The following is a 25,298-nucleotide window of genomic DNA, read 5'->3' on the forward strand; positions in this document are numbered from 1 at the left end:
CCCTTTTGTGCATACACACTGCGCAAAGAAAAAGAGAAAGTTCTTCCACCCAGATGTGGACCAAAACTGTCCAAAACAGAGTCTTTGAGAAAGTGCAAAATGTGTTTTTGACAGCCAGGGTGTGACAACAACCATCCCTTAGGCATTCCGGATAAGGATTTCAAGCAGAATGGCATCTCAAGTGTCATAATCTATTTCATTTTAGAAATTAAGCTGAGGTTGGGGATGAGAGACTCTTACACCTAGGTTATGTACATATGTTTGCATGGAATATTTACTCACTGCACAATCCTATGCATGTTTACTCAAAAGTAATTCCCACTATGTACAATGGGCCTTACTCTCAGGAAGGTCTGCCTCTAGAACCCTTGAAAAGAGTGTGCTCAACATTGATTGCCATGTGCAGGACGGCAACTATAGCCAGGAGGGCAAGGTAGCCACCAGGCAAGCAGTAATTACAAAGGAAACAAGAGGTGAAATATTAGATTGGTCCTGCCAGTGACAAGATTCTCGCTTTTTCTTTGCCGCCCATTTGTTTGTGTAGCTATATTTAACTGGCACTTGATTGAGGAAATGTTGAAAATAGCAGTTAGGGCTTCCCTAATGAGACCTCTAGAGGAAAGCAATGGTGTGCAGGGGGGTCAGAAATAATGGAGTAGTGCAAGGAGGTGGGGAAGGAGACTTAACCCTTTCCTGGAAAAAAGGTATTCACACACTAAGTTAAAGGAGTGATATACAGGATATGGGGAAATATCCCAAAGTGTTTAATCACAGCAGCGCCTAGACATATTCACAGCTCAGTTTTACTATTATTGGGGGGTGGGCTTTGTAATAGGTGCTTCACATCCAGCTGATGCCATTTATTATCTTCTACCCCAAATGCAAGAGCACTCTCTGAACCAGTTGGATTTTCCCCTCACATGGGGGGAGGGGAATGCAAACCAGTTGGATTTTCCCCCCTTAACTATCACTAATGTGGTTTGGAATACACAATCTACCAAGAAGAAAAAGAAGTATCTGCTATTTAATCTCTTTTTAATCCATCCCAAGGGTGTCACTGCCAATTTGAATAAAATATGGGGGGGGCAGGTAAGCCCCACCCCACATAATTGCTCACAAGACAGGGCCCACACACACCATTTGAATGGCAATGCCTATTAACTTAGGGGGGTGGCCCCCACAAATATTTTATTGAGGGGTGCTGAAGGGAACTCAGCCCCTAGGAGTTAGCTACTATGATCCATCCTGTTTGTAGGTTTTGTGCACACTATACCTTTAAAGCACATTTGAGGCACATTCGCTCTCTCAAAGAATTATGGGCACGGTAGTTTGTTAAGGGTTGCTGGGAATGCTAACTCTGTGACAGATAAACTACAGTGTCCAGAATTCTTTGAACAGGAAAATGTGCTTCACATTTGCCTTAAAAGTATAATGCGTACACAGAGCATCTCATCTCAGAAATAGGTCCTCTCCCTTTTTTCCATCACTCTTCCTTTCCGTCTTTATTTTCAACAGTATCGGTTTCCTATACTCTTTCTTCCCTTTTCCCCAGCTTTATTGCAAAGATGCCACCAATATCTCCTCTGACAAATGACAGCTATCTTATTTTCTCCTTTCTCTCCTTCATCAGCACACTCATTTATCTTTATTTTTCTCTCACTGTCGTTGAACCTCCATTTTCTTGCTTCTGTTCTGCCTTCTTCTTTTTCTCATTGACAAAGATTTCTTTCTCTTTGGCATCTCAGTTCAAACCCAGAGCATCTCACACTCCTCCTTGGTTTTATAACGTAAGCAGTTAAAATAGAGTGTGGAGGAGCAAGCAATCCTAGGATTTACCTAAATTAAAGCTTCCAGTTCTAAATAAGTGTACATAGAAGTAATCCTGCTGAAACCAGTCAGGATTCAAATATACTATAGAGCTCAGTACAGTGGTACCTCGGGTTAAGTACTTAATTCGTTCCGGAGTTCCGTTCTTAACCTGAAACTGTTCTTAACATGAAGCACCACTTTAGCTAATGGGGCCTCCTGCTGCTGCCGCGCCGCTGGAGCACGATTTCTGTTCACATCCTGAAGCAAAGTTCTTAACCTGAGGTACTATTTCTGGGTTAGCGGAGTCTGTAACCTGAAGCGTATGTGACCTGAAGTGTATGTAACCCGAGGTACTACTGTATCTCCATCCAGGAACTGTGTTATAAAGAACATTGAATAAATATACAAATGTAACAGAAAGCAGTGATGTGCTCAAAGTATACTAGCAAAAGAAGGTATTGCCAATGCAATCAATTACATCTGTATGATGAAAACAGCTACGAATTAAACACCATTAGTTTTTAACAGGACAATTGAGTTCAATAGGCAAGTGGGCATAGTGTTGCAACCCTTGTCTTGCAGTACACCCCTAAACAAGTACAGTGGACGCTCGGGTTGCACACGTGATCCGTGCAGGATGCACATTCGCAACCTGCAGCAGCGCATCTGCGCACGTGCGGGTTGCAATTCGGCACTTCTGCGCATGCGCAAAGTGCGATTTAGCGCTGCTGCGCATGCACGACCACTGAAACCCGGAAGTAACCCATTCCGGTACTTCCGGGTTTCGGCGGGTGCGTAACCCAAAAAAACGCAACTTGAAGCAGCTGTAACCCAAGGTATGACTGCACAGCATTCAGTGCACTTTACCCCCTAGTAGGGATGCAGGTGGCACTGTGATCTAAACCACTGAGCCTCTTGGGCTTGCTGATCAGAAGATTCAAATCCCCACAATGGGGATGGCGTGGGTGGCGCTGTGGTCTAGTAAATCTGTTTCGGATTGCAACCTCAAATTCTAAAGACCCTGCCTTAGGTCACTGTGACAAAGAAAGCTTAAGGCTGAGTTTTACATTTCAAACATATGACTGATTTCACGATGAATACCTAAATCAGTTTCCCCCCATTTTCTGCATAATTAATACAAATAAAATGGATTTAATATACATGGTATTGCAATGGATATAATATACATGAAAGTGAAGGGCAGTTTTACACAGCAGGCTAGCAAGGTTCTTGCTTCAATTGATTTGCATTGCAATATTGGTGAGAATGGAGGAGAAATTAAAAGTGGTTTTGCACCGATCTTAGCACCAAATGTGAGAATCTATACAAGTTGTTTGTTGTTTAGTCGTTTAGTTGTGTTGCCCATTTATACATGTGCCAGCCATGGTGTCACATGTGCACATTGGAGTGCATGCATTTATACAGTACATGGAATAGGTTAACCACCTCCAAAGCCCAATTAAAAAACTCAAAAGGCGTGCGGGTGGGTGTCATTTGTGGAAAATGCCTGTAAATGATGAGCATGCCCACTTTTTCCCGGTCCACAGAACCTGCTACTCCACCCGGCGAGGTCAGCTTTCTGAGTGGTTTCTGGAGGGATTAACAGGTCCTCGAAAGTACAGGCCTGCGCTTCATTCCATGCGCGCCTAGATAACACGAGGGCGCCGAAGAGCCCGGGCCTGGCTCAGAGGACGCGGTGGGCGGGGCTTGAGCAAGAATGTCCTCGGAATCACCAGCCCCAAAGGCGCTCCTCAACGAGATTACGCACGTAGGTGGGTCTTCGTTGTATTTCCTGGAATAATGGCGCCGAGTAAAAAAAAACCGGGGCTTCAAACTGAACCACACTTCGGAAAGTATTAGGATCCAGCATGTTCAATAGATGAACAGTAAGAGCAGCCGCGTTAGTCTTCTGCAAGAAAAGCAGCAAGGCTTGTGGCATCTTAAAGATTGACAGATTTAATGTAGCAGACCTCGAACTAGACAGAGCCCGCTCCATCAGATGCATCAGGTGATATCCTTCTGCCATATAAATATAGGAAAGTCGTGGAATAAATATCGGTTTGGGGAAATTAATACATACGATTGTAATCAGCGGTGGGGGTCAAATGGCCCTGAAACACACACAAAAAAGACAGTCTGCCTCAATCGTAAAGCTTAATTCTGCAGTCAGTTTACTTAGGTGACCCTTTTCATAGAATTACCACAGACTGCGCTTTCGGCGTTTTATGGCTGTTTGGCCCCATTGTTTATATTGTCTCTTTCATATGCCCATTTTACGTCCCTGTCAACTGAGAATAACTATTGAAGCATACGCTTTGAAGGGGGAGGATTATGACGTAATAAACCTGTTACTTGTTGAGATGCCACAAAACTCTTTGTTGTGGTTGCTTGAATAAAGTAAGATGAACGCGGAGTGCGTTTCGCTCTCCGATGGCGTAGCCAGCGCCTAACCCCAAGCATCTGGTACTCATAGAATGATAGAATGGTAGAGTTGGAAGGGACCCCGAGGGTCATCTAGTCCATTCAGGAATCTTAAGCATCCGTGACAGATGGCCACCCAACCTCTGCTTAAAAACCTCCAAGAAGAGTCCACCACCTTCCGAGGGAGTCCGTCCCATTGTCCAACAGCTCTTGCCGTCAGAAAGTTCTCCCTGGTTTCTAGTCAGCATCTCTTCTCTTGCAACTTGAAGCCATTGGTTTAGGTCCTACCCTCCGGAGCAGGAGAAAACGTCTTCAAACCTTGATCCATCCTGTTGGTTTCGGTGCAGATACAAGTCCTAGATTACTGATATCAGGATTGTTCCTTAAACTGCCTTCAGGACCGTGATCTTTACGTGGGTTACTGACCTCCCAACCACTCCCACGCCATCCTCTGCCCACGCACCTTTGCTTCCTCGGTTGTTTTTTGGGGGGAGTGAGAATTCGTAATGAATTTGCCTTCCTCTCCCAATGGTTTTAATACAGAATGCCCACTGAGTAAGCCTTAAAGACGTCGGGATCAAGGGAAGGAGGTTTAATCTGCTGAGTCTGATTTTCCTGAAATTGTTCAGAAAAGAATAAAGGGATTAAATAGTATAAGCCTTTCTGGGAAGGGAATAGCAATAACTCTTGTGTGTATCTGAAGATCTCGACCATATAGATATAAAATTCGACCATACTGTAGTTCATTTGCGAAAGTTATCGTTTGATTTTACACACTTGGTTCGCGCGAAGAGTTACTATTTCTAGTGGATATTCTCTCTAAATACATACATAGAAACATACATACCAGGTTCAAAATGAAAACAGAGGAGTAAACAGCTGCATTCATTTATCTTTATTAAAATTTATATACCACTTGATTGCTTTATAAATAACTAAAGCGGTTTACAAAAATAATAAAACAATGATATGATCAATTAAAACAGTTGAAAGCAACTATTTAAAGCATGTATCAATGCCTGCATTTAGAAAAGACTCCTCCAAACTTTTCCTTGCATTTTATCTACTGCTCACTTTTTGCCTACGCTGACACGCGGATTTTTTTTATTGAGAGCTAACAGTTGCTATTTCTGGAGTAACTAGATAGAGACAGGGGTTGGTAGGTTGGTAGATAGTATAAACTACTTTATTTGGGAACTATCCTGATCTGTTTCAGTCAATGCAGCTTTGTCAGGATTTCACAGTACAGTGGTACCTCGGGTTACATACGCTTCAGGTTACATACGCTTCAGGTTACAGACTCCGCTAACCCAGAAATAGTACCTCCGGTTAAGAACTTTGCTTCAGGATGAGAACAGAAATTGTGCTCCGGCAGCGCGGCAGCAGCAGGAGGCCCCATTAGCTAAAGTGGTGCTTCAGGTTAAGAACAGTTTCAGGTTAAGAATGGAACTCCAAAACGATTTAAGAACTTAACCCGAGGTACCACTGTAGAGTGGAGATTCCATCCACTTGAACTTTCTCACAAATAAAGTTTGTTTACGGCTGGACTATCAGAACTGAGTAAATTATCTAAATGTCTCTCTCTTGTTATGTGTGGGTGATCACCAACGTTAGTCTATGGATTTCAGTGGGTCTGCTCTGAATATGACTTACTTGGATGTCACCAGTACATTGCCATTTTTGTTGGGCGTAGAATTATTGCCATTTCACTGATTCACTTCTCTCCTCTAGCGAAATTTAACATCCCGATCCTAAGTAGGACTTATGAATAATGGGACTTCCTCCTCCCCCCCCCCCCCCATGTTCAGAATATCTCCTGGGAGTAGTCCTGCCTGTTTTGCCTAAATGCTTCCAGCCGGCTTGATCCCAGGAAGATATTCTCCAACAAGCAGAAATGGAAAGCTAAAACTGCAAAGGATGGTCAAAACACACGAGCTGAACTATATTTTTTGACAATGAAAATGTGACGCTTCAAAAAGGTTATTCTGTTCTATGCAGCTAAGAAATTGGGTGGCAATTGTGTACTCGCGGCTGGAGGCTCTTTCTGATGCCAGTGTGCCTTCATTGATTTTATTATTATTATTATTATTATTATTATTAATAATAATAATAATAATAATAATCATTGCAATACAGTCCTTCTCCACTTCTGTATGTCCGCCTATCCATCCACTGGTATCTTCAAGGTCCAATCTGACGATGTAGTCTCTTGCCTACAGTACTTGATGCCATCATAACCTGGTAAGGCTGGAAACCGTGCATTCATTCAGCCAGCCAGCCAGCCAGCCAGCCTTTATTGGCATAATTTAGACAGTAAGATCATGAAAGAAAAAGAAGAAAGCAACCACTTGCCAGGGAGTCAGTCCCATTGAACTTAATGGGGTTAACTTCTGAGTGGGTTTGAGTGGGTGGGTGTGTACATGCAGGGGACAGACGGACTGCTAAGGCAGGATTGCTAAACTGTGGCCTGTCGGATGTTGCTGGACTCCAGCTCCCTTCAGCCCCACAGCCAAGCATGGCCGATGGTCAGGAATGATGGGAGTTGCAGCCTAACAAGATCTGGCGAGCCACAGTTCATCCACCGACACAGCTTGAAAGGGCCACTGCTTCTTTCTGATTTTACTGAGTTTAGGCCCAACGACCCCCTAGGAAGTGTTGTTGTTGTTGTTGTTGTTGTTGTTGTTGTTGTTGTTTCCCTTCTCTCTATCTCTCTCTACCTGTCCAACTTTTTTCCGTTTGGGAGCAGGGATTAGTTTCCGGATTTCCCTCTTCGCCACCAGCAGCATTCAACCGCTCTACAAACCCACACCCGGCAAGACTTCAGCTCGGTCCGCAGCCTCCCGGGTTTCCAACTGAGGGGGAGGGAGGAGAGAGGGGGTCGCTTTCTGCTGGCGCCTTGCAAAGGAGGAAGCGCACGCAGGCAGGCTAGGGAAGGAGGGAGGGCTCCCAGCGCGCCCCGCCGCTTTTCCAGTAAGCCTCTCTGTGTTTACGTTATGACATTTTTCTGTTTGTAATTATTTTTTATTTTAATTTATGTCATTTTTAACATGAGCCAGACCATTGCTCTCCCCTTTCGCCTTTTGTACACAGTGACTCTCTTCATGATAGTATGTCCTTTTCCATACACACAGAGATATACATATCCCCTGGTATATTCCCCCACCTCTTCCCTTTTTGCAAGCGTGTTTACTATTCTTTATTAACAGACTTTTTTCTAATATTTCTTCCTCTTCCCAACTCCCTCCCCCGCCCCCAGCCTGCCATTCCCTGGTGTGTCCGCTTTTTTATTTTGTTTTTTTAAAAAAAGAATTTGCCCTGTCTTGCTTTATTTGTTTGTGTGAAATTTAGTTTGAAAGGAGATCAGAGGGAGCAGGAGGGGTTTGTCATGAGAGAATGACCAAGTGACCCGAAGTCTGATTATATGTCATTATCTGGAGACTCGGTGTATCCAAATTACCACAACGGCCTCACTCAGCCAGATCAATTACATTTAGATACGGAGAGAGAGCGAGAGAGGGAGAGAGAGAGAGAGAGAGAGAGAGAGACGGAGGAAGGGGGGCGAATGAGGGAAGGGTTGGATACGCAAATATAGGCACGCCGACACCTCTCTCTCTCTCTCTCTCTCTCTCTCTCTCTCTCTCTCTCTCTCTGAGTGTGGAAGCGCAGATCCTTACGCAACTTTCGCCAGTGCAACGTGCTCAGCCTAAAAAACGCACGTCGGTTTGAGCACCGTGGGATCGCGCAGGTAGAAGCGAGCGCTACTTGCGTAAAACTGTATTCACGTGCCCCAAGGTTCGGATTCATAGTTTAGTCGCCCCTGTTCTAGAAGGCTAGCGTGAACCCAAAGGAGACCGCGCTCATCCAAAAACGAGGTCTGAAAGCAAACGTCAAAAGGCGCCCAGTTAACCACTAGTCGTGAGATGTGTCAAGGGGGGAGGGGAAAATAGAGCAAGGGATCTCTTATGAAGTATCAAGTCGTGTAGGAATACAAACTTGCCAAAAGCAAGGAAATATTGTAGTGCAGAACAAATTTAGGATTGCCAATCCTCCCCAAGAGTTTAACCGCCACTGTAATCGGAGCCCCCATCACCCCAAGACAGTTTTGTAGTATTTCCAAAAGATGGTCGGCGTCTGACTCCAGCGATTCTCCATGTTTTACTTTTCTTAGCTATTACCATTACGCACATAATATTGATCTACCTAGAGGTCAACTTCAAAATCTGCAGCTAGGGTTGTCACTTTTTTCTTGCCATCACTCCGTTACAGGGCAGGCAGAACTTGTCTACACGCGCCCCTTAAAGGCACAAGAACCCTGGCAGGGGAGATGAGGTAACGCGCGCTCAATTTGTTAACAATTGCAGGGCTCTGAGGATGGAGAGAAGGGGAGCAAGGCCGTCGTCCGCACGGCTGAGAAGCAAGGCTCCGCCTTCCATCCGCTGTCACGCCATTCCATCAGGCTGTAGCAGCGGGTGAAGAGGAGGGGCGCAGGGGCCCAGGGACCACTCCACTGGTGCAGCTGAAAGACCAGCAATTCTCGCTTCCTCCTCCTCCTCCTCTTGATCGGCTTCCATCCCAGCTGGTCATCAGAAGAACTTGTGACTAAAAAATGGTCCCTAGATATAGTACTTATTTTCTCCTGCCTCCCCCCTCCTCCCAATATGTCTTGTGTTTATTGGTCTGCAAGTTTATTTCTTTAGTTCTGGAGTGGCTGTTGTTTTGTTTTTGCTGAAGAGCAAGGTTAAAAAAAAGTTTTCAGTCAATCAAGCGGGGGGCTACATATCCATATCTCAAAAACAAAAAAGTGATGCCCCATTTTTTTCTTTGTTTCTTTTTATATACTGCCCCGTACTCGGAGGGTCTCAGGGCGGTTCACAGAACAAAATCAAAATATAAAACCTCAAAATAAACCCAATAATCCTACCCACCCCCATTTCTTCTAGCATTAAATAAAATTTGGATCATTATACAGATGGGTTAGGCAGTTTGTTTCAGATACTTCATTATTTCTCCCACATAAATTGATGGACCATGCAGTGGGGGAGCCATCCACCCCTCTAGATAAATTTATTTATTACATTTAGATACCGCCTTTCTACTAAAGATCTCAGAAGAGCTAGCTGATTTTCCCAAGCCACCATATTTATACTCCTTGTGAGGTAGGTTAGGTTACGAGTGTGACTGGTCCATAATCACCCAGTGACATGGGCCAAGGGGGGGGCAGGGAAGGGCAATAAAATCAATAAAAATACATAGCAAACTGAGGTTCTGCGCCCCCCTCAACAAAAGGTCTGCCCCCCTAAGAAAAATCCTCTGAAATATTTCGCACTAGGTTTTCTGGTATATACTTCCTGGTGAATATATTTAGAGTTTGAGTCTTAATTTGTTCATCTTCCTTCCGCTCCCATAGACTCAGGGCCTTCGGCGTTGAATGGTTATTCCTCCGCCGTTTCATCTGCAGCTCCCAAAGAGAGCTTGGGTTAGACTTAATTTCATACCACTGGTTGATCTGGGGTCAAAAGAAAACCTACCAAGCAACATGCTGGAAGCAAACGCACCTGAAAGCAATGAGCGTTCATTGCTCAGAGGTAAAATGCAGGTTGACCCACCAGCCCACGTTAAAGTTCTAGGAATCTGTAAAGTGGTTTTCTCCCGATGGACGTCATCGAGCCTCACTCATCCTGTATACTTTTACTTGGAAGTAATTCCCAATTAATTAAGGCTGAAGTCCTTAATTATCGAAGATAAATAATAATGAAATAATTAATATTTCTAACTTCCTTCTCATAAAACATCCCAAGACGATTAACAGTAAGAACATCAACAATCAGGCATGTATGAATACAAGGGTCTTCACACATTTTATATAGTGTACAGTTTGTGTGCCTGCATTCACAATGTCTTGAGCTGCACAAATCCACAAGTGTATCCTCTTTCACACAAACGCTTGTATTGCAACCTTAGACGTGATCCACATATTGTCAACCCGCATTTTGCAGTTGGGGCAGAATTCACTCATTCATTTATTTGAAATATTTCTTAGGCATCCCTTCATCAAAAGATTCCAGGGTCGTTTGTACATAATACATACGTTCACTGTAATGCCAGAATAATCCTTAGGGAATCTGAAATGGAGATACCATCCAGCCCGCTTTTTAGTTTGAGCACTCTGAAACCTTCGTTCACACAAGCAAACAGGTACACCGTGGCAGAAATGGTCCGGTTTCTTTTGAGTAACAATATTAGCTTGGTAACACCCAGAGTGGCCCTCTATGCAGTGGCTGCAAAAAATAAAATAGAATTTAAAAATCCGGGAAAGGGGGTTAGATAAAATCCCTAAATTGTAGTGATTCGGAGATTTAATTTGAAATCAAACTGGATTTTGTTTGAGTCTCTGGACCTCATGGATGCTGGCACACATTATGGCTGTATGATCTGCATTGTTTTATTGGTACTGTTGCTGTGAGTTTGTCATGGCCTTTGACTAGAACAATAATCTTATATTGATCCTATTGAGTGAGCCGTCTTACTGTGCAATCCTTTGCATGCTTACTCAGAAGTAAGTCCCACTCTGTTCAGAAGAGGTTACTTCCTGGTAAACGTGCTTAGGATCTCCGCATCATATTGCAAGATCCATTAGGCTGTGTCCAACCTTACTCCTACTCAGAGACGACCCAGTGAAATGAACGAATGGGACTAACTTAGGCACATTGATTCCAATGGGCCAACTCTGAGTAGGACTACCATTGCTTACAACTCATTTTGATTTCAACTAATATTTGCTGTGCGCAACTATAAGAAGTCCATCAATCACCCCCGCCAAATGATGAAGCTCGGGCAGTTCCTTCCAAGTAAACATTGTCAATGTTGACAGCAGTATTACTTCCAAGGCTACCACCTTCAGCAAAAATTTGATTATTGAAAGAAAAAGACGTCACGGAATAGCAACAAAACCGCATGTAATTTACTCTGCTTAATTCTAGAGACTTTGTGCCATGGGTCTGTAGACTCTTACACGCAAAAAGAAAACAACATGGAACGAAGATCACAGAGAGATGTTTATTTTTATTTTTACTTTTAAATATGCCCAAGACAAATTATAAAATGTGCGGGGGGGGGGGGGGAGAGACGACATTACAGTAGAGATGAGAAAGAAACCATGCAAATAACAACTGTTTAAATATAGTGTCCATATTTGTTGTATATAGGAGGGCAGGAAGAGAGAGAGAGAAAAGCGAAAGTCACCCTAGCAAGACTTCTCTTAGAGATTCTTCAGCAGGGCAGAAATTTCTGCCCATATGATTTAAGTACCATAGTGCATTTCAAACAGGACTTGAGATCGGAGTTGGGTCCCTCGCACCTTAAATCTGCGGCGAGCTTGGGCACTCCTTCATACATTCAAATAGTTCTCTAGCTTGTCGAATAACAACATTGGGAAATGGCTTAAGAACCTAGGAGCGCTCCAGTGCCTCGATGGCGCGTCGAACAAGCCAGCCCTGACACTTTATTGATACCACCCACCCACAAACAAGTATTTTCTACTCCCCTGGTCGATTTGTGTAACTGGAACTGCTGGGGTGGGGGCGGGAGGGAAGAGGAGGGGGAGATGCAGCCCGCCAGATGTCAGCTGGCCTTCAAGACTCCCGGATTTCTGCATAAATTAATAATCTGAAGAAAAAGAAGGTTTGGCGGAAAGATGATACAAGCCTCTGCGAATAAACCTGTCAAGCTGTAGCCTGACCCCCCTAAAACACAATCAAGCTTGCTTGCCAGTGTTTCCTCATGACTTCAGTGAAACTTGTTTCTGTGGCGTTTTAAGCCAACCGTTTCTCCTGGCTTGCCTCTAATCGGTTTAATAGGAGGAGATGCAAACCACAAACCCGCTGGAGTCACAGGACAGCCTTTAAATCCATCCAGCCCCTCCGGTCGAGCTGGGAAGCAGACTGTTCCGTTGCCATTCTCGCTGCCCCGACCCGCGAATGACTCGAAGTCCGTCTGCAGTGGAAGGGAATCCAAAGAAGCTGGGCGTGTGACGAATGGAGCGCATCTGAGAGAAGAGCGGGATATAAATATGCAGCTATAAGAAATATGTCAGCATTATGATCTTTCCCTATAAGGATTCTCTGTCTGTCTGTCTGTCTGTCTGTCTGTCTTTCTCTTTCTTTCTTTCTCTCTCTCTCTCTCCATGAACGTGGCGAATTCTGATGAAGGAGGTAAAGGCAATGATTTGCCTTCATTGAAAATCGTGGGGCGCAGTTCCCAGGAAAGGGGACGAGAAAATTGCTATTGCAATACAGGGGCGGGGTTGAAAACATGCAAACAAACAAACAACACATCATGTGATGACAGCTGGTGTGGCGGTAGGGGGGATGAAAGAGGAAGGGCGCACGACCTCAGGTGCCACCTTGCAAATATTTACTACTCCTTGGCCTTACTATGGCTGAGCTAACGCTGAGTTGAAACTTTGGCAGAACCCGCTCGCAAGACCCACCAGCTAATGTAAGGAGGAACAACTGGTTTCAAAGGCGATTAATACACCCAGGACTTGATTTCATTTCACTGCGATTTACTTCCAGGTGAACCAACCTGTTCGGGGTTAGGCTGTAAAGAGCACAGGGCAGCCGGATCCTAAACGCAGGTTTTGATTGGGATACGAAAAGTCACTACGGTTTAGAATCCCAATTTGGGTAGGAACGAACAAGCGGGAGGCGGGAGAGAAAGTGGCGATTGTCTTCTAAAGAAAACTGTTTAGCATCCGCGCGTTATTCAGGTTATAAATGCAGGAGGTCGTTTCCGCTGGGAAGATTGGGAGGGAGGGAGGGAGGGAGGGAGGGAGGGAGGGAGGGAGGGAGGGAGAAAGAAAGAAAGAAAGAAAGAAAGAAAGAAAGAAAGAAAGAGCAGGACAACATCAGGTGCCGAAGTGTGTGGATTAGAACGAGGGCCACACGATGCCTGGTTTGGAGATGTTGTATTTCTTATTGGGAACCGTCCTGTCGCCTGGTGTATCTGATGTTTTCACTGGGAGCCCAAAGAAGCTGTTTAGGAGTACAAGTCAGTGACTGCAGTCCTACGGACGCTTATATTTTGGAGCAAGTCCCATTCATCCTGCTGTTGTTTGATTGTATTTGGGAGCGGCTTTAGAGCGGGGGAGCCAATACGGGGGAACAAAAACTGGCACAGAAGTAAATCTCAGAATTTGCTTCCGAGTCAGTATCAATCAGATCGCGCTGCTTGCAGAGGGTTTTTTTTAATCTTAGGGGGAGAGCGCTCTTGTATTACCCATCAAAACTACAACTGAACAGCTTACACTATATTCCTGTTTTCCTCCATTCGCTTGGCTACGTGACTTTAGAACTCATTTTTAAGTGGCAATTTAAAAGCCGTGTGCCGGCTCCTTCATTGTTAATAAGTTGGGAGGGGGACGAATAAAAACTAACTCTTAAAACACAAAAAGCGTTTTGTTTTCGATTCCCTTCAGTTAGTCTTTGAGGCTCCTTTGGTATGAGTTTTGCAAGCGAAAGCAAATGCCTGCAAAAGAGTGCACCTCTCGCCCCCCCCCCTCTGATACAGACTCCATAATATAAGCACATATTTTCCCCTACTTGGGATCATTTTTAAAAGCAAAAGGGGAAGTTAGAAGGCAAGGGAAATAATTTGGCTCCCAAGAAATAAATGTGTGGCTTGAAAGCACGTGGACCGAAAGGGTCCCAACGCAGCCATCTAGCCGGTCCCGCCTATGTCACCTGTCCAGCGCCTTGCGCACGGAGGACTCTTGTCCGCGTCCACGAGGCGGAGCCCTCCCGGCACCCGTAGTTCAGGACCCTCTCAGGGACATACCTTGACCTGCGATTCAGTGACACACTTTGCTGAACTGCGCCCTCCCTCGGACTTGCAGAATATCCACTCCGCGGTGCTCCAGTTCCGCCCAGGCTGCTTTTACTTTTCCACACCAGTTTGAGAAGGCTCAGGCCAGAAGGACAACGAAGCTCCCTTGAAAAGCAACAAAGAAGCAGTTATGAATGTATTGCTGGGACTAGAATCCGGCAAAGCGAGCAACCTCATTTCTTTCTTCTTCTTCTTTTCCTTCTCTCCTCTTTATCCTCCAGATCAGCATCCGCGCATTTCCCAGTAGCCATCCTCCTAGTTTATAATTTTCTCTTCCCTTTATTCCTTTGCTCGTCCAGCTTTCCTTTTCTCCCCTTCCTGCTTCGCAATCCATAACTCTGAACATCCTCCATCTGTGTCTCCGTTTATTTATTTATCCTGCATCCCAGGAAGCAAAAATATTGGAACTGAAACCGGTTGGGAGCCATCCTCCTAAACACGTCCGCAATAAAGCGTTTAGAATCCTGCTCTAATTCGACTGAATCCCACAACCGCTCTCCTGCAAACCATCATTTACTTAAGCAACCTATAGGTGTGCAGATTTTCAGTCTAGGCTAATAATATATACTACTATCACCGAACGTGAGCTCCTGTCTGTTTTACAGTTTTTAAGCAGCACCAATATTTGGAAATAATCATAAACCTCTGGAAGAAAAAGAAATCAGTGCTGCATTGTAGTGGAGTTGAGTGCGCATTTCTACGAAGTCACGCCTTTAGGATTTGAGTGGAAAAGAAAGCGCATACAATTTTTATTAGTATTATTCGTAGGGTGTGTATCTGTGGGAGGCACAGAGAGTGTGCATGCCGGTGTGTGCAGAAGATTTCAAAGGAGACTATGGGAAAGGAAAATAAGTGATCCTGCGCAGGCTGCGTCGGCCTGGCGGTTTGGGGTAAATAAATAAAGACACAACTTCTGAGAACCGCAGGACGCTGCGTCCTATTGGCGCGCTTTGCAAATCAAGAAGTGGCGCTTTAAAGGCCGCGGTTTGGGCGTCCTAGATAAAGGAAGCTGCTCCCTCCCACCCCAAATGGCATTCCTTAAACGGTTTGCGGGCTGCTCTTCTGATCAGTATCTCAGGTGGCTCTGGTCGCATTTCGCTCTGCTGCTTGCTTGCCAAAGCTTTTTATCCCTGGAGATATTAGGGAACCAGCTGCAGCGGTTCACCACAGCCGCTCTTAAGTTTTTCAGGCTTGCGTTGGGGGCACGCCTGAGAGATGGCACGCCATTTATTTGCACTCGAAATTGTCTGCAAACAAATAGGTCCATTCAGCCTCTGCAAAGCCCACATTTCTGGATTGATTAATTAACGCGCGCGCGCACACGCATGCATCCAACCAACCACAACGCACCCAACTATTATTCAGATCCCCTCATAGCTTTTTCTGGAGCAATGAACTCTTGCTAAACTTTGGTGAACAGCCGGACCCGCAAACTCAAAACTGGATTGTGGTCCAAACAACTCAGATCCTAATCTAAAAGGATTTTGTTCTAGGAGGAAATGAGTCCCGCTGCCTATGTTCAAGGGATCTTATTTCCCAGTACGTGTGCACAGGATTGCTGCGTCAGAACACATAACGAAGCATATTCCTTGCAAACAAAATCAGTTGAGGCCAAATGCGGGATCACTTTGCTTGGAGATCTGGGTGTTACTCGTCTTACAGTTCAATGCCTTGCATGTCTGCTCGGGATCGAGTCACACTGAATTCCAAGGGCCTTGCTCCCAGAATAACTGTGGGCATAGGATTGCCACCAACATATGCCTGGACCTGTAAATCGGAATCGGGCCAAACGCTTGGATGCAACCGCGGTCGGGTGAGGACTCGGATTTTCGCATCCTCGCTGCTCTCCTGACAGCCATCCTTCACTGTAAGTGGGCGCGACCCAAGTCCCACCCAAAGCCATGGCCCAATTCTCGTGTGACTGAATGGTTAGGATTGCACTCGGTGTTCTTCCCTGCGTTGTACATCACGGTTTCGCAAGAATAATAGCCAGCCACGAGAGCGCCCTGGATTGAGACAGGAACACGCCGCAATACATTGAAAACAGATCTGCACGTCCCATTATAACATTCACGTGGCTTATATTTCTGTTTGTATATTGTATATTGTATATTGTATATTTCTGTTCCATTATACTACCGCTATTTACTCTGCATATTTAATTCAGCTCTCCACTCCCGCACTGAGCTACACATACACACCCACGCCACCGGGATATACCATGCGCTTAGGTTTATTTCAGACGCACAGTATTCTGTTCGGAGCAAACGAGAGGAACTGTTTTAAAATTATGTAGGATCTCCCTGGTGTTAGGATCATCGCCGGCGGCAGACCGTTCCTGACACTCTGATGTTAAAAGTTCACAATCCTAGTCATAATCCAATTGTACACCAGATTGCACCCCCATTTGAATACAACAGGATAAGAGTATAAGACTTATTTACTTTTTTTTTTTTACCCTAAGCAAACAGCAAAGCTGCAAAACAGCAACCACGCCCTTTCATTCAATTTCCATTCGTACTAAAGCCGAGGGCACGCTCCGGTCTTAGGTGTGCTGTGCATTGCAATGCACCAGCTGAATTAGGTTCAGTACCGCTGTCCCTGTGAGGATGCATGGCAGGGAGAACCTATAAGCCTTTCGCCACGGTCCTAGCATGCTTACTCGGGAGTAAACGCCGCAGGGTTTTAATGAGGATAATTCAAGTAAGGGCGCACGGGACCACAGCCTTAATATTTTCCCTTCACTTTTGCCATTCAGATTAGACTGTAACCAATAAACTGGAAGACAAGAGAAGCGACCTTAGAATGGATCCGCATCTCCATGTTTAATCTGCCCTTCCTTCTCTCAAAATATCAGGAAACCAAGAACATTCCCCCCCCCCCGTGGGCCTTGCAAAAGCCTGCGATGTGCAAACAGTTAAGCCGATGTGCTCGGATTTGAGCCCATGGAAGCGACCACAAATAAAGAAATCGTATTTCCTTCCAAGGATTCTCCTGGATCGGTGATTTGTTGAACTCCGATTTTGGAACCGCGTCCTAATCTGCTCCAAATCCTACCAGTTCTCTTGCCAAGACTGGAAAGATTCTTTTGCCCAGCCATTGAGTCTTCTTGGAGGAAGAAGACAGGGAATGTACTCAGATTCCTTTCTCCGACCTACCAGTTTCTCTGTGAAATGCAGTTGGGGATCCTTTTTCCTGTTACAATGTGTTCGACATCTCCCAAGCACAAAAATCTATCCCTATATCTGCTGGCGTTGTGCCGGGCCTGCCTATTAAACATCTCTTTTAACAACTCCCTGCTTATAAGTGAAACCCCTTTTACTTTAAGTTTGCCTAGGCATTTCGATATAGATAGATATATTCAGTATTATGATTATTGGTGAAACAAGAGAAAGACAGGCAGATCTTTAAATTTTGGTGAAAGGAGAAAATAAGGTCACGACGTGCTGTTAAAAAGATTTGGTTACTTACCCAGTTGGGCTGGCTAAGTGAAGAGGAAGCTGAGTTCAGGCAGGGATTGTGTGAACGCCCAAACTGCTGAAATACATTGATTCGGGTTCACATTGCTTTCTTTTGAAAAGTAATTTATTCCTTAAAATCTCTCTTGCACCCGACCCCCGTGCTTGGCCTTTTGGGCAACGGACTGTTTTGTACAGACAGGAAACAAATTCCCCCGCTTTGCAACTGATTCGATCTAGTTTTTGATTGTTTAATTTTTGCTACGTACATAGTGCGATTGACAACTGCGGATAAGTCCTAAGCAAACTAGAAGTCTGCTGTAAAGTGAATTGCGGGAGGAAACTCATTAACAAGGTCCACTGCAATTGCATTTTGCACTGTCAGGGAATTTTTCCTTGTTACACCGATTCCGATTACATTGTAGGTAGAAATGGATCTCATTGATTTTGGGGGGGGGGTACTTCCAAGTGATAGCATATTGTGGCATTCATTAGGGGAAAAATATTCTGATTGTCCCACACTACCCTAAAAAAAATATCCTGAAAAAAAGTCCCAACAAACATTTGTAACTTCATAATCCATCACCTCCCCGCTACTGCTGTCACTACTCTGTGAGTAACACAGTCCCTATTGCAAGATCATAAACAAGCATACAGTGATAGAAAATATACTCACATACGGGTGCATTATAATTATAATAACATAATTATATTGCACGCAGAGTATATTCCAAACCTTAGAACCATAGAACACCTTAATTGAGATAATCAGCTATTTTAGTCCTTACATCTATCAGCCTGTCTATCTGTTCCTCCATCTGGCTCTCCATATCATCAACCCAAATAAATGCATGCACGCCCGCATACTTACAGCGAAACGTTGTTAAACCCTCGCGTTAACCTCTGTTGATGCTTGGAGGGGGGGACCCTTTGCCTCGTTTGTTTTAATTATATTATGGATAGGAACCGCAGCCAATCCTAAAAGAGAAGCCGAACAATTAGCAGCGCGAAGATCAAAAAAAGTTTTATGGCCCGCAGAGGGAGGCCCCGCCTCCCGGCTGCCCGGATTGGCCCGGAGAGCCTCTGACGACATATATTAACCCGAGCTGCCCTAAACATGTAGCTGTACATGGAGATCGGCTGGGAAATTCGACCAGTGCCCTGCGCAGCTCCGAGACCGGGAAGCCTTTTTTGAGCCTTGATTTTTTCCCCCTCCATCGTCGCCAGCACCACCATCTTCTTCATTCTCGTCCTCTTCCTTAGCTTCTCCTTCGGGGCGAGGAAGAGCTGCGGATTTCCTTGGTGGGGCAGCTGCGAAGCAGCCAGCAAAGTGGATGGGAGCCGGTCAGATTTAACCGCAGGAGTCGCTTCCCGTCCAGGGAGGAGAAGGAACTGGACCCACTGGGCAAGCTGGGGGGGACATTCCAGCCAAGGGGAGGCTGTCGGAGGAAAATGCAGGTGTAAGTAAACATCCCCCCCCCCCAAGTTGTGTTCATATATATCTTTAAAATCCCTCTAAGAAGACGCCACAGGAAAAAAGACAGCGAGGGAAACCCACCTCACCTCTTGGAGACGGGAGGGGTCCCTCTTTTCAGGGGGGACCCTGCTCCCCTTTCTTGTCTTCCTTCGCCCCTTCAGCCCCAACCTCCCGGGCCGCATGAGTGCCGAGGGAGGCCCTGATCCTGCTGCCTCCAGGGCGCTCGGGGGGCTCTGCAGCTCTCCTCCGATGGCCACCAGCCTCTGTTAAGACGCTCTTCTCGGCAGCGCAGATCCAGGGGCCGGATCGGGGGCGCGGGGCTCCCGGGGCGCCGGCGATGAGTCTGGTAGGGGGCTTCCCGCACCACCCCGTGGTCCACCATGAGGGCTACCCCTTCGCCGCCGCCGCTGCAGCCGCCGCCGCCGCCGCCGCCGCCAGCCGCTGCGGCCACGAGGAGAACCCCTACTTCCACGGCTGGCTGATCAGCAGCCACCCTTCGGAGATGTCTCCTCCCGACTACGGCATGGCGCTCTCCTACAGCCCCGAGTACGCCAACGGCGCGCCGGGCCTGGAGCCCCCCGCGCACTACGTGGGCGGCGTGGCCCCCCCGGGCAGCGGCGGCGGGCCGCCGGGTTTAGGGGGCGGCCCGCGGCCGGTCAAGCGGCGCGGCACGGCCAACCGCAAGGAGAGGCGCAGGACTCAGAGCATCAACAGCGCCTTCGCCGAGCTGCGCGAGTGCATCCCCAACGTGCCCGCCGACACCAAGCTGTCCAAGATCAAGACGCTGCGCCTGGCCACCAGCTACATCGCCTACCTCATGGACCTCCTGGCGAAGGACGACGCCAACGGTGAGGCCGAGGCCTTCAAGGCCGAGATCAAGAAGACCGACGTCAAGGAGGACAAGAGGAAGAAGGAGCTGGTCAGTACGGCCCCGGAGGGAGGGAGGGAAGGAGTGGGGAGGGAGCGCTGGAGCACAACCACACACACTCCCAAGCCCAGTCCGAAGAAGGACGCTCTTCTCCTGAGTTGGGAGCAGGGCCTTCTTTCCCCCAGAAGTAGCTGCTCTCGAAGTCTGCTTCCTTAGCAGTCAAGAAGAGGGAGGCGGCCTCCTCCTCCTATTCCAGCGACTGTCGGAATGCAGTTTTCCTCGGCCCCATGGCCAATGGTCAAGGGTGTTGGGAATAAGAGGTGTAGCCCATCAAGCCGTGGAGGACCACAGGTTTCCCGCCCCTGTACTTTAGGGAAAGTGTGTCCAAAGAGGACTTCGTGGAGCCCCTGAAATCATAGCCCAGTGAAGTGCAAACATGTCTAGGATCAAGGCAACGTCCCGAGAGAATGGAATGGAAAGGGAGATCTAAGCTTCTCGAAGGGGAGCAACGCTCCACTGAAACCAGTAGGGTGTACCTAAGAACGCAGTTAGTTGCTTTTGGGGAAATCCCGTTAACTCGTGGAAGGTTTGCCTCCACCTTATTGTGGGGGAAAGGAGCGTCCTGTGTCCTTGCTTTCCATGGGATTTAATTTCCAAGGAAATATTCTGAGGGCAGCCTCTGCTAAAGCGTTGGCTTGAGTTCCAAGTCCATTCATACCCACGGAAGATCGCAGCCTGCGAAGGTTGCTCTCTGGGCTGTGGGAAACCAACGTGCTGGACACGTGAAATACTTCCCTATCCTCTTCCAGATGGGATCACAGTAGGTAGGACCCGACTCGTTTACAGGCTCCCTCTTGCACACACGTTCTTTATTTGATAGAATGGCTGTGAATCCGTAAATCCGTGGAAGATTCCAGGAAGGGAACGCGCAAGCGGGAGCCACTCCATCACTTTCCTTCTCCGACTTGAGAGGCCTTAGGGCAGGGGTGGGGGGCTACAGCTCCCGGCAGCCTCAGCCAGCAGGGCCAAGGCTTTGTAGTTCAGCAACATCGCGGGGCGAGGGGAGACACAAACTGGTTTAGAGAGATTGTTCTTCGCTATCCCAAAGCAATCCTTCTTGGCCCTTCAAAACATACGGAATGGGGTGTTTCCCACTGACTTCGCTGGAACATTGTTCTGACGCTCTAAATTTAAGGACCCCGGCCTTTATTGGGGGTGGGAGATGCCCGTAAACCCCATTCGTTTCACCTGAACCAGCCTCTTGAGTGATTTTAATTTCTGCATCATAGGCAAAAGCTCCGCAAACCGGTTAAACTGGTAGGCTTTGGACTGAAGCTGTTTCAGAGGCCATCCCTAAACGCTTGACCCTAAACGCAGACTCCCTTCGAAACAAATTCCAAAATCTACGTTAGGGCAATGCCTTTCTTAGAGTGACCAAAATGTCACAAGAGACTCCCTTGATGCTAGGGACAAATTTCTAGTCGGTTTCAACGCCAGCCTTTCGCTTTCGCCCTCAGTTGCGGATCCGAGTGGAAATGTCCCGGCTCCGCTTTCTGAGCTAAACTCTAACCGGCTCGCTCTCCTAATCGACAAGTCGCTGATTTCAAGGGACTCTCCCTTAAAGCAAACGGGATTGTCTTTAAATTAGTGAGTTGTGGATTGGAACTGATGAGTTGTGGATTGAGGCCCCAGCCAGCAAATCTCCTGAGAGAGCCTGCGGTTTAAAGAAACGTCGACAAAGACAGATCCCTTTGGGGAAGGAGTAGGACACACACACACACACACACACACACACACACACACACACACAGATTAAAAAAGATCAGTGGGGTTTCAGATGTGCTGTTGCAGGCTGCAGTCCAGCGGAGGGTTGTGTGTGTGTGGAACCCACTTCCTCATAAGGCTGTAATCTGCAGGTCACATAGTAATACTGAACGCTTTAACTGGAGTTCCTGAGCTACGCGTTGGTCACACAGTAAGTCAGGAAGGTTCTATTTACTTTGAACTTATCAGGCAAATGTATTGCGGGGCGAGCTCCGCCTTCCACCAATAATTCAAAATATCATGCCCTCTTCCTTTCCTCCAAGAATTTAACCTATAGAATACGCCTAGTTAATCGCGAGCGGGAAGAGGAAACCGGTTACAATCCCAAGTTTTCTGTTTTTCTTTAAATATAATCGGGAAGGATGTTTTTTAAAAAAAAACAACCAGCAGTTGCTAAGGGACCAAGAGCTGGAAATTGAATCTCAACCCGGATTAGAATGGTTAAGGTTACAAACAATCCTGAACAAAAACACTTGGGATGCATTTTTAAATAAAATAAAATAAAAATCCAAAGTAGACTCCATACATTTGCTGTGTTATCTTAAAGCTCTAGGAAACATCTTCCATTGAAATAGGTGGGATATCCAAATAATTGCATTTAGCACTCTGAACTGGAATTTTTTTAAAAAAAGGTTTGAGTGCACAATATTCGAAAGAGACGATCCCCCAAAGGGTGGTGGTAGGAAGATATTTCCAAGTATTTTGGGACTCAGATATTGCCCATATACAATACTCGAGCAGATCAGTACTCTCAGATCCTAAGCATGTCTATTTCACAAGAAAACCAGCGGTCGGTGCTTCCAGGTCTGCTCAGGGTCTAAGTTAACATGGGGGGGGGGGCTATACAGCACATCTCATACATTAATTCCTTAACTTGGGATACCGGGGCGAGGGCATTCATTGCCTTGGAAGGGACTTTATTGGAAATACAGGAAGGCTACAAGCAGGCTCTGGTGACTGTCGTCTCCAAAAAGAACCCCGGGGTCTTATCCCTCCTTGTGACTTGGTCATTTATAACCAGTAAACATATGCAACACGTGTGTGTATAGGGGAATTTAAAATCTATTCGTTTTCCATTCAGTTGTAGAGAGAGAGAGAGTTGTTGTGTAGACAGTATTGAGATGTGGGGGGGGGGGGGAGAGAATGATGAATGAGTAGATGCAAAGTCGTTTGTGGGGGCTGATTTATTTTGTAAGTTCAGTGTTTACTTAGACACATATTCCACAACCTCACAGGCCATTTGTCCAACAACCTGAGATTCTGGGTAGCTTATACACTATTGGGCTGTTCAGTGAGCCGAAGGACTTTTTTTTTTTGCTTTGCTTTGCTTTGCTTTAAAGTGTGTGTCCAACGCCTGCAAATATGAAAGTCTTTTATAGTTAAAATAAAGTTCGTCCTATATTTGGAGAAGCACTTAACAGTCTGTTCGCTCGCGTTTGGAGAGCTAGCCGATTCAGAAAACCGTTAAGCCGGAAAATTAAGTAGGCCACAACAAATACTATATTATAGATGAGGCTACAATTCTGTGCAAGCTTCGCTTGGGTGTAAACCCCACAGAACTCCCAGGCCTTTAACTGAGTAGGCGCGTGTTGGGGCGCCGTGGAAGCCGCTTTCCTTTCCAAGGGTTGCGCTTTTGCGCTGCATCCGGCTCCTCAGGCGATCCTATACACACAGCGGCTGCTCAGAAGGCTCAGGGAAGCGTACTCCATTGCACCAACTCCGCAGCCCTAGCTGGGTTGTGTTAAGTGTGTGGATCTGATCCCTCCACGTTTTGCGAGAAAGCCCGTTTCAGAAGAAGAGCTTGCTCCGTTTGCTCCGAGGCCTCTCAAGCAAACGGACCGAGGCTCCTTTTACGCCTCCCTCCTGCCAAAGAGGTGCGGGCGGGAGGAGGTTAACCCAGATAAAACGCAGAGAGATAATCTCTTTGTTTCTCTTCTCCGTCTCCTCTCCCGGAACAGAACGAGATCCTGAAAAGTACAGTGAGCAGCAACGACAAGAAGACGAAAGGCAGGACGGGCTGGCCGCAGCACGTGTGGGCTCTGGAGCTCAAGCAATGAGGCGCTCGCAGGACTGCAGGGAAGGAGCGCCCGAGGAAGCCTCGTCTTGCCGGGGGACTCTCTGCGCCTTCGAGAGAGCCGCTGCCGAGCTGAGGACTTGTTGTTGTTGTTGTTTTGGAATCGTCTGGTTTATTTATGTGCAATTTCCCTCCCCTAGTCTCGCCTTTAAAAAAAAAACCCCAAAAACCGCGGATCTTGGAAGAAAAGCATTCCATATTTGAATATATGAAGAAGAAAACTCCGGCGTGGTAAGGGGGATAATGGCGTCTCCATAGTTTTTTGTTTTGTTTTTTCCCCCTCCTTCCTCCTCTCTCCCCTTCATTGAATGTTATTTTTGCTTTATTTGTATAGAACACACGGGACAAAAAGAAAGAAAGAAATCTCGCAGGCATTAGGGTGTCATGTGAAGTGTATGTGTTTAATACTTGCCCCGTTGGGTCAACGTGTTGATGGCGATCTCAAAGCAGGAGCCCACAATTTCTGCGTCTTGGGCCGAGTCCGGGGCTTCCCAGGTTTGTCCTTTTCCCCATTGTGGTCGCTCAAGGAGCTGGGAGAGATTTTGCGACAGCTCTTTTGTCCAAGTGCGCTTCGGTCCTTAAGGAAGCGAACCGAACGTTAAAAATTAAAATAAAAGTAAAAACGAATCGTCCGTGGAGCTGAATTTAATAACGCAAAGGTGTAAACGCTGTACGTATTCAATAAACCACTGTGTGTGTGTTTTCTAAAACGAAAATGTTCGATGCATTGAAATGTTTTTTAACCCCTTTCTTTCCTGAGTTTTGCTATTGTCATCCTGGACATTTACTTCCAAACCTTAGCTAACGTTTGGAAGTAAATGGCCAGGATGACATATCAAGGTGAGATCCTGTGGGCTGGTGTTGCCTGCGAAAGCCTCGTTGGAAGCGGTGACACTTACTTCCGAGTAAACGCGCGGCATAGGAATGGGGTAGCAAGCTTATGCCTTTTGTTTTGACCCCTGTGAAAGGGTAAAAGAGAAATATCAAAGGCGGGAGATATATATATTTTCCCGAGACTTTGGCAGCGATCCTGACCACGTTTCCGCGGAAGTAAATTCCACCCGTGCTCAGGGGGCAGGGAAGCATTTACACTGGGCCAAATACTATTTCTCAGCTTGATATTTTTATAGTACTTTATATGGGCCGTAGTAGAGCACTAGATCAAGTCAGAAACAAATTTTGCTTTGTTTTCTCTGAGGAGTGAGAGAGAGAGAGGTTTAGTTTTACTGCAGCTGTAATAATTTAGTGATTTCTAAAGGTGCTTGCTTGCGAATGGGGGAGGATACTGCGGACGGGAGCTAATCTGGATATTTATTTCGTGCTTATCGGAGCGAGCTGTTTTTCTCGGCGTGTTGCGTTCAGAGGTGGCAACCGGCAGGGCGTTGTAGGGAGAGGTTTTGTGCTGCGGAAGCGCCCTCGTGCTTTGGCTGGGGCCAGGCCAAAGATGGTTTAGGAAACCTCGGTATACCGTGTAAGTGATTATGT

General features: G+C 46.4%; 1 protein-coding gene and 1 long non-coding RNA gene across 5 annotated transcripts; one reads left to right on the top strand and one right to left on the bottom strand.

The window, feature by feature from the left end:
* Positions 1–11,272: 11,272 nt before the first annotated feature.
* On the bottom strand, positions 11,273–18,559 carry LOC308485614. 3 transcript variants are annotated; one of them, XR_013990654.1, is made up of 4 exons: positions 18,442–18,559; positions 17,584–17,646; positions 14,065–14,217; positions 11,273–12,274 (listed from the first exon to the last, which is right to left on the bottom strand). It is a non-coding gene; the product is annotated as an uncharacterized lncRNA (long non-coding RNA). The 3 variants fall into 3 exon arrangements; XR_013990655.1 differs by having other exon boundaries at positions 17,584–17,649; positions 18,442–18,557; XR_013990656.1 differs by lacking the exon at positions 18,442–18,559 and adding an exon at positions 18,359–18,426 and having other exon boundaries at positions 17,584–17,649.
* A 152-nt stretch (positions 18,560–18,711) lies between these two features.
* HAND2 (heart and neural crest derivatives expressed 2) lies at positions 18,712–24,529 on the top strand. 2 transcript variants are annotated; one of them, XR_013990653.1, is made up of 3 exons: positions 18,712–19,966; positions 23,698–24,044; positions 24,148–24,529. XR_013990653.1 is itself a non-coding variant. In XM_081021458.1 (2 exons), exons 1-2 carry the CDS (start codon positions 19,385–19,387, stop codon positions 23,794–23,796), a joined length of 681 nt encoding a protein of 226 aa, XP_080877584.1. In that variant the 5' UTR covers positions 18,712–19,384; the 3' UTR covers positions 23,797–24,529. The 2 variants fall into 2 exon arrangements, 1 of the variants encoding a protein (XP_080877584.1); XM_081021458.1 differs by having other exon boundaries at positions 23,698–24,529.
* Positions 24,530–25,298: the final 769 nt, after the last annotated feature.

Source organism: Podarcis pityusensis (assembly GCF_964106645.2).
Source record: "Podarcis pityusensis genome assembly, chromosome: 9".
Taxonomy (NCBI): Eukaryota; Metazoa; Chordata; class Lepidosauria; order Squamata; family Lacertidae; genus Podarcis; species Podarcis pityusensis.

Bases quoted from the DNA above. Each gene is read 5' to 3' on its own strand.
- HAND2 (XM_081021458.1), top strand. From the start codon at position 19,385: ATGAGTCTGGTAGGGGGCTTCCCGCACCACCCCGTGGTCCACCATGAG. The intron at 19,967-23,697 runs GTCAGTACGGCC...CTCCCGGAACAG, and splicing joins ACAAGAGGAAGAAGGAGCTG to AACGAGATCCTGAAAAGTAC.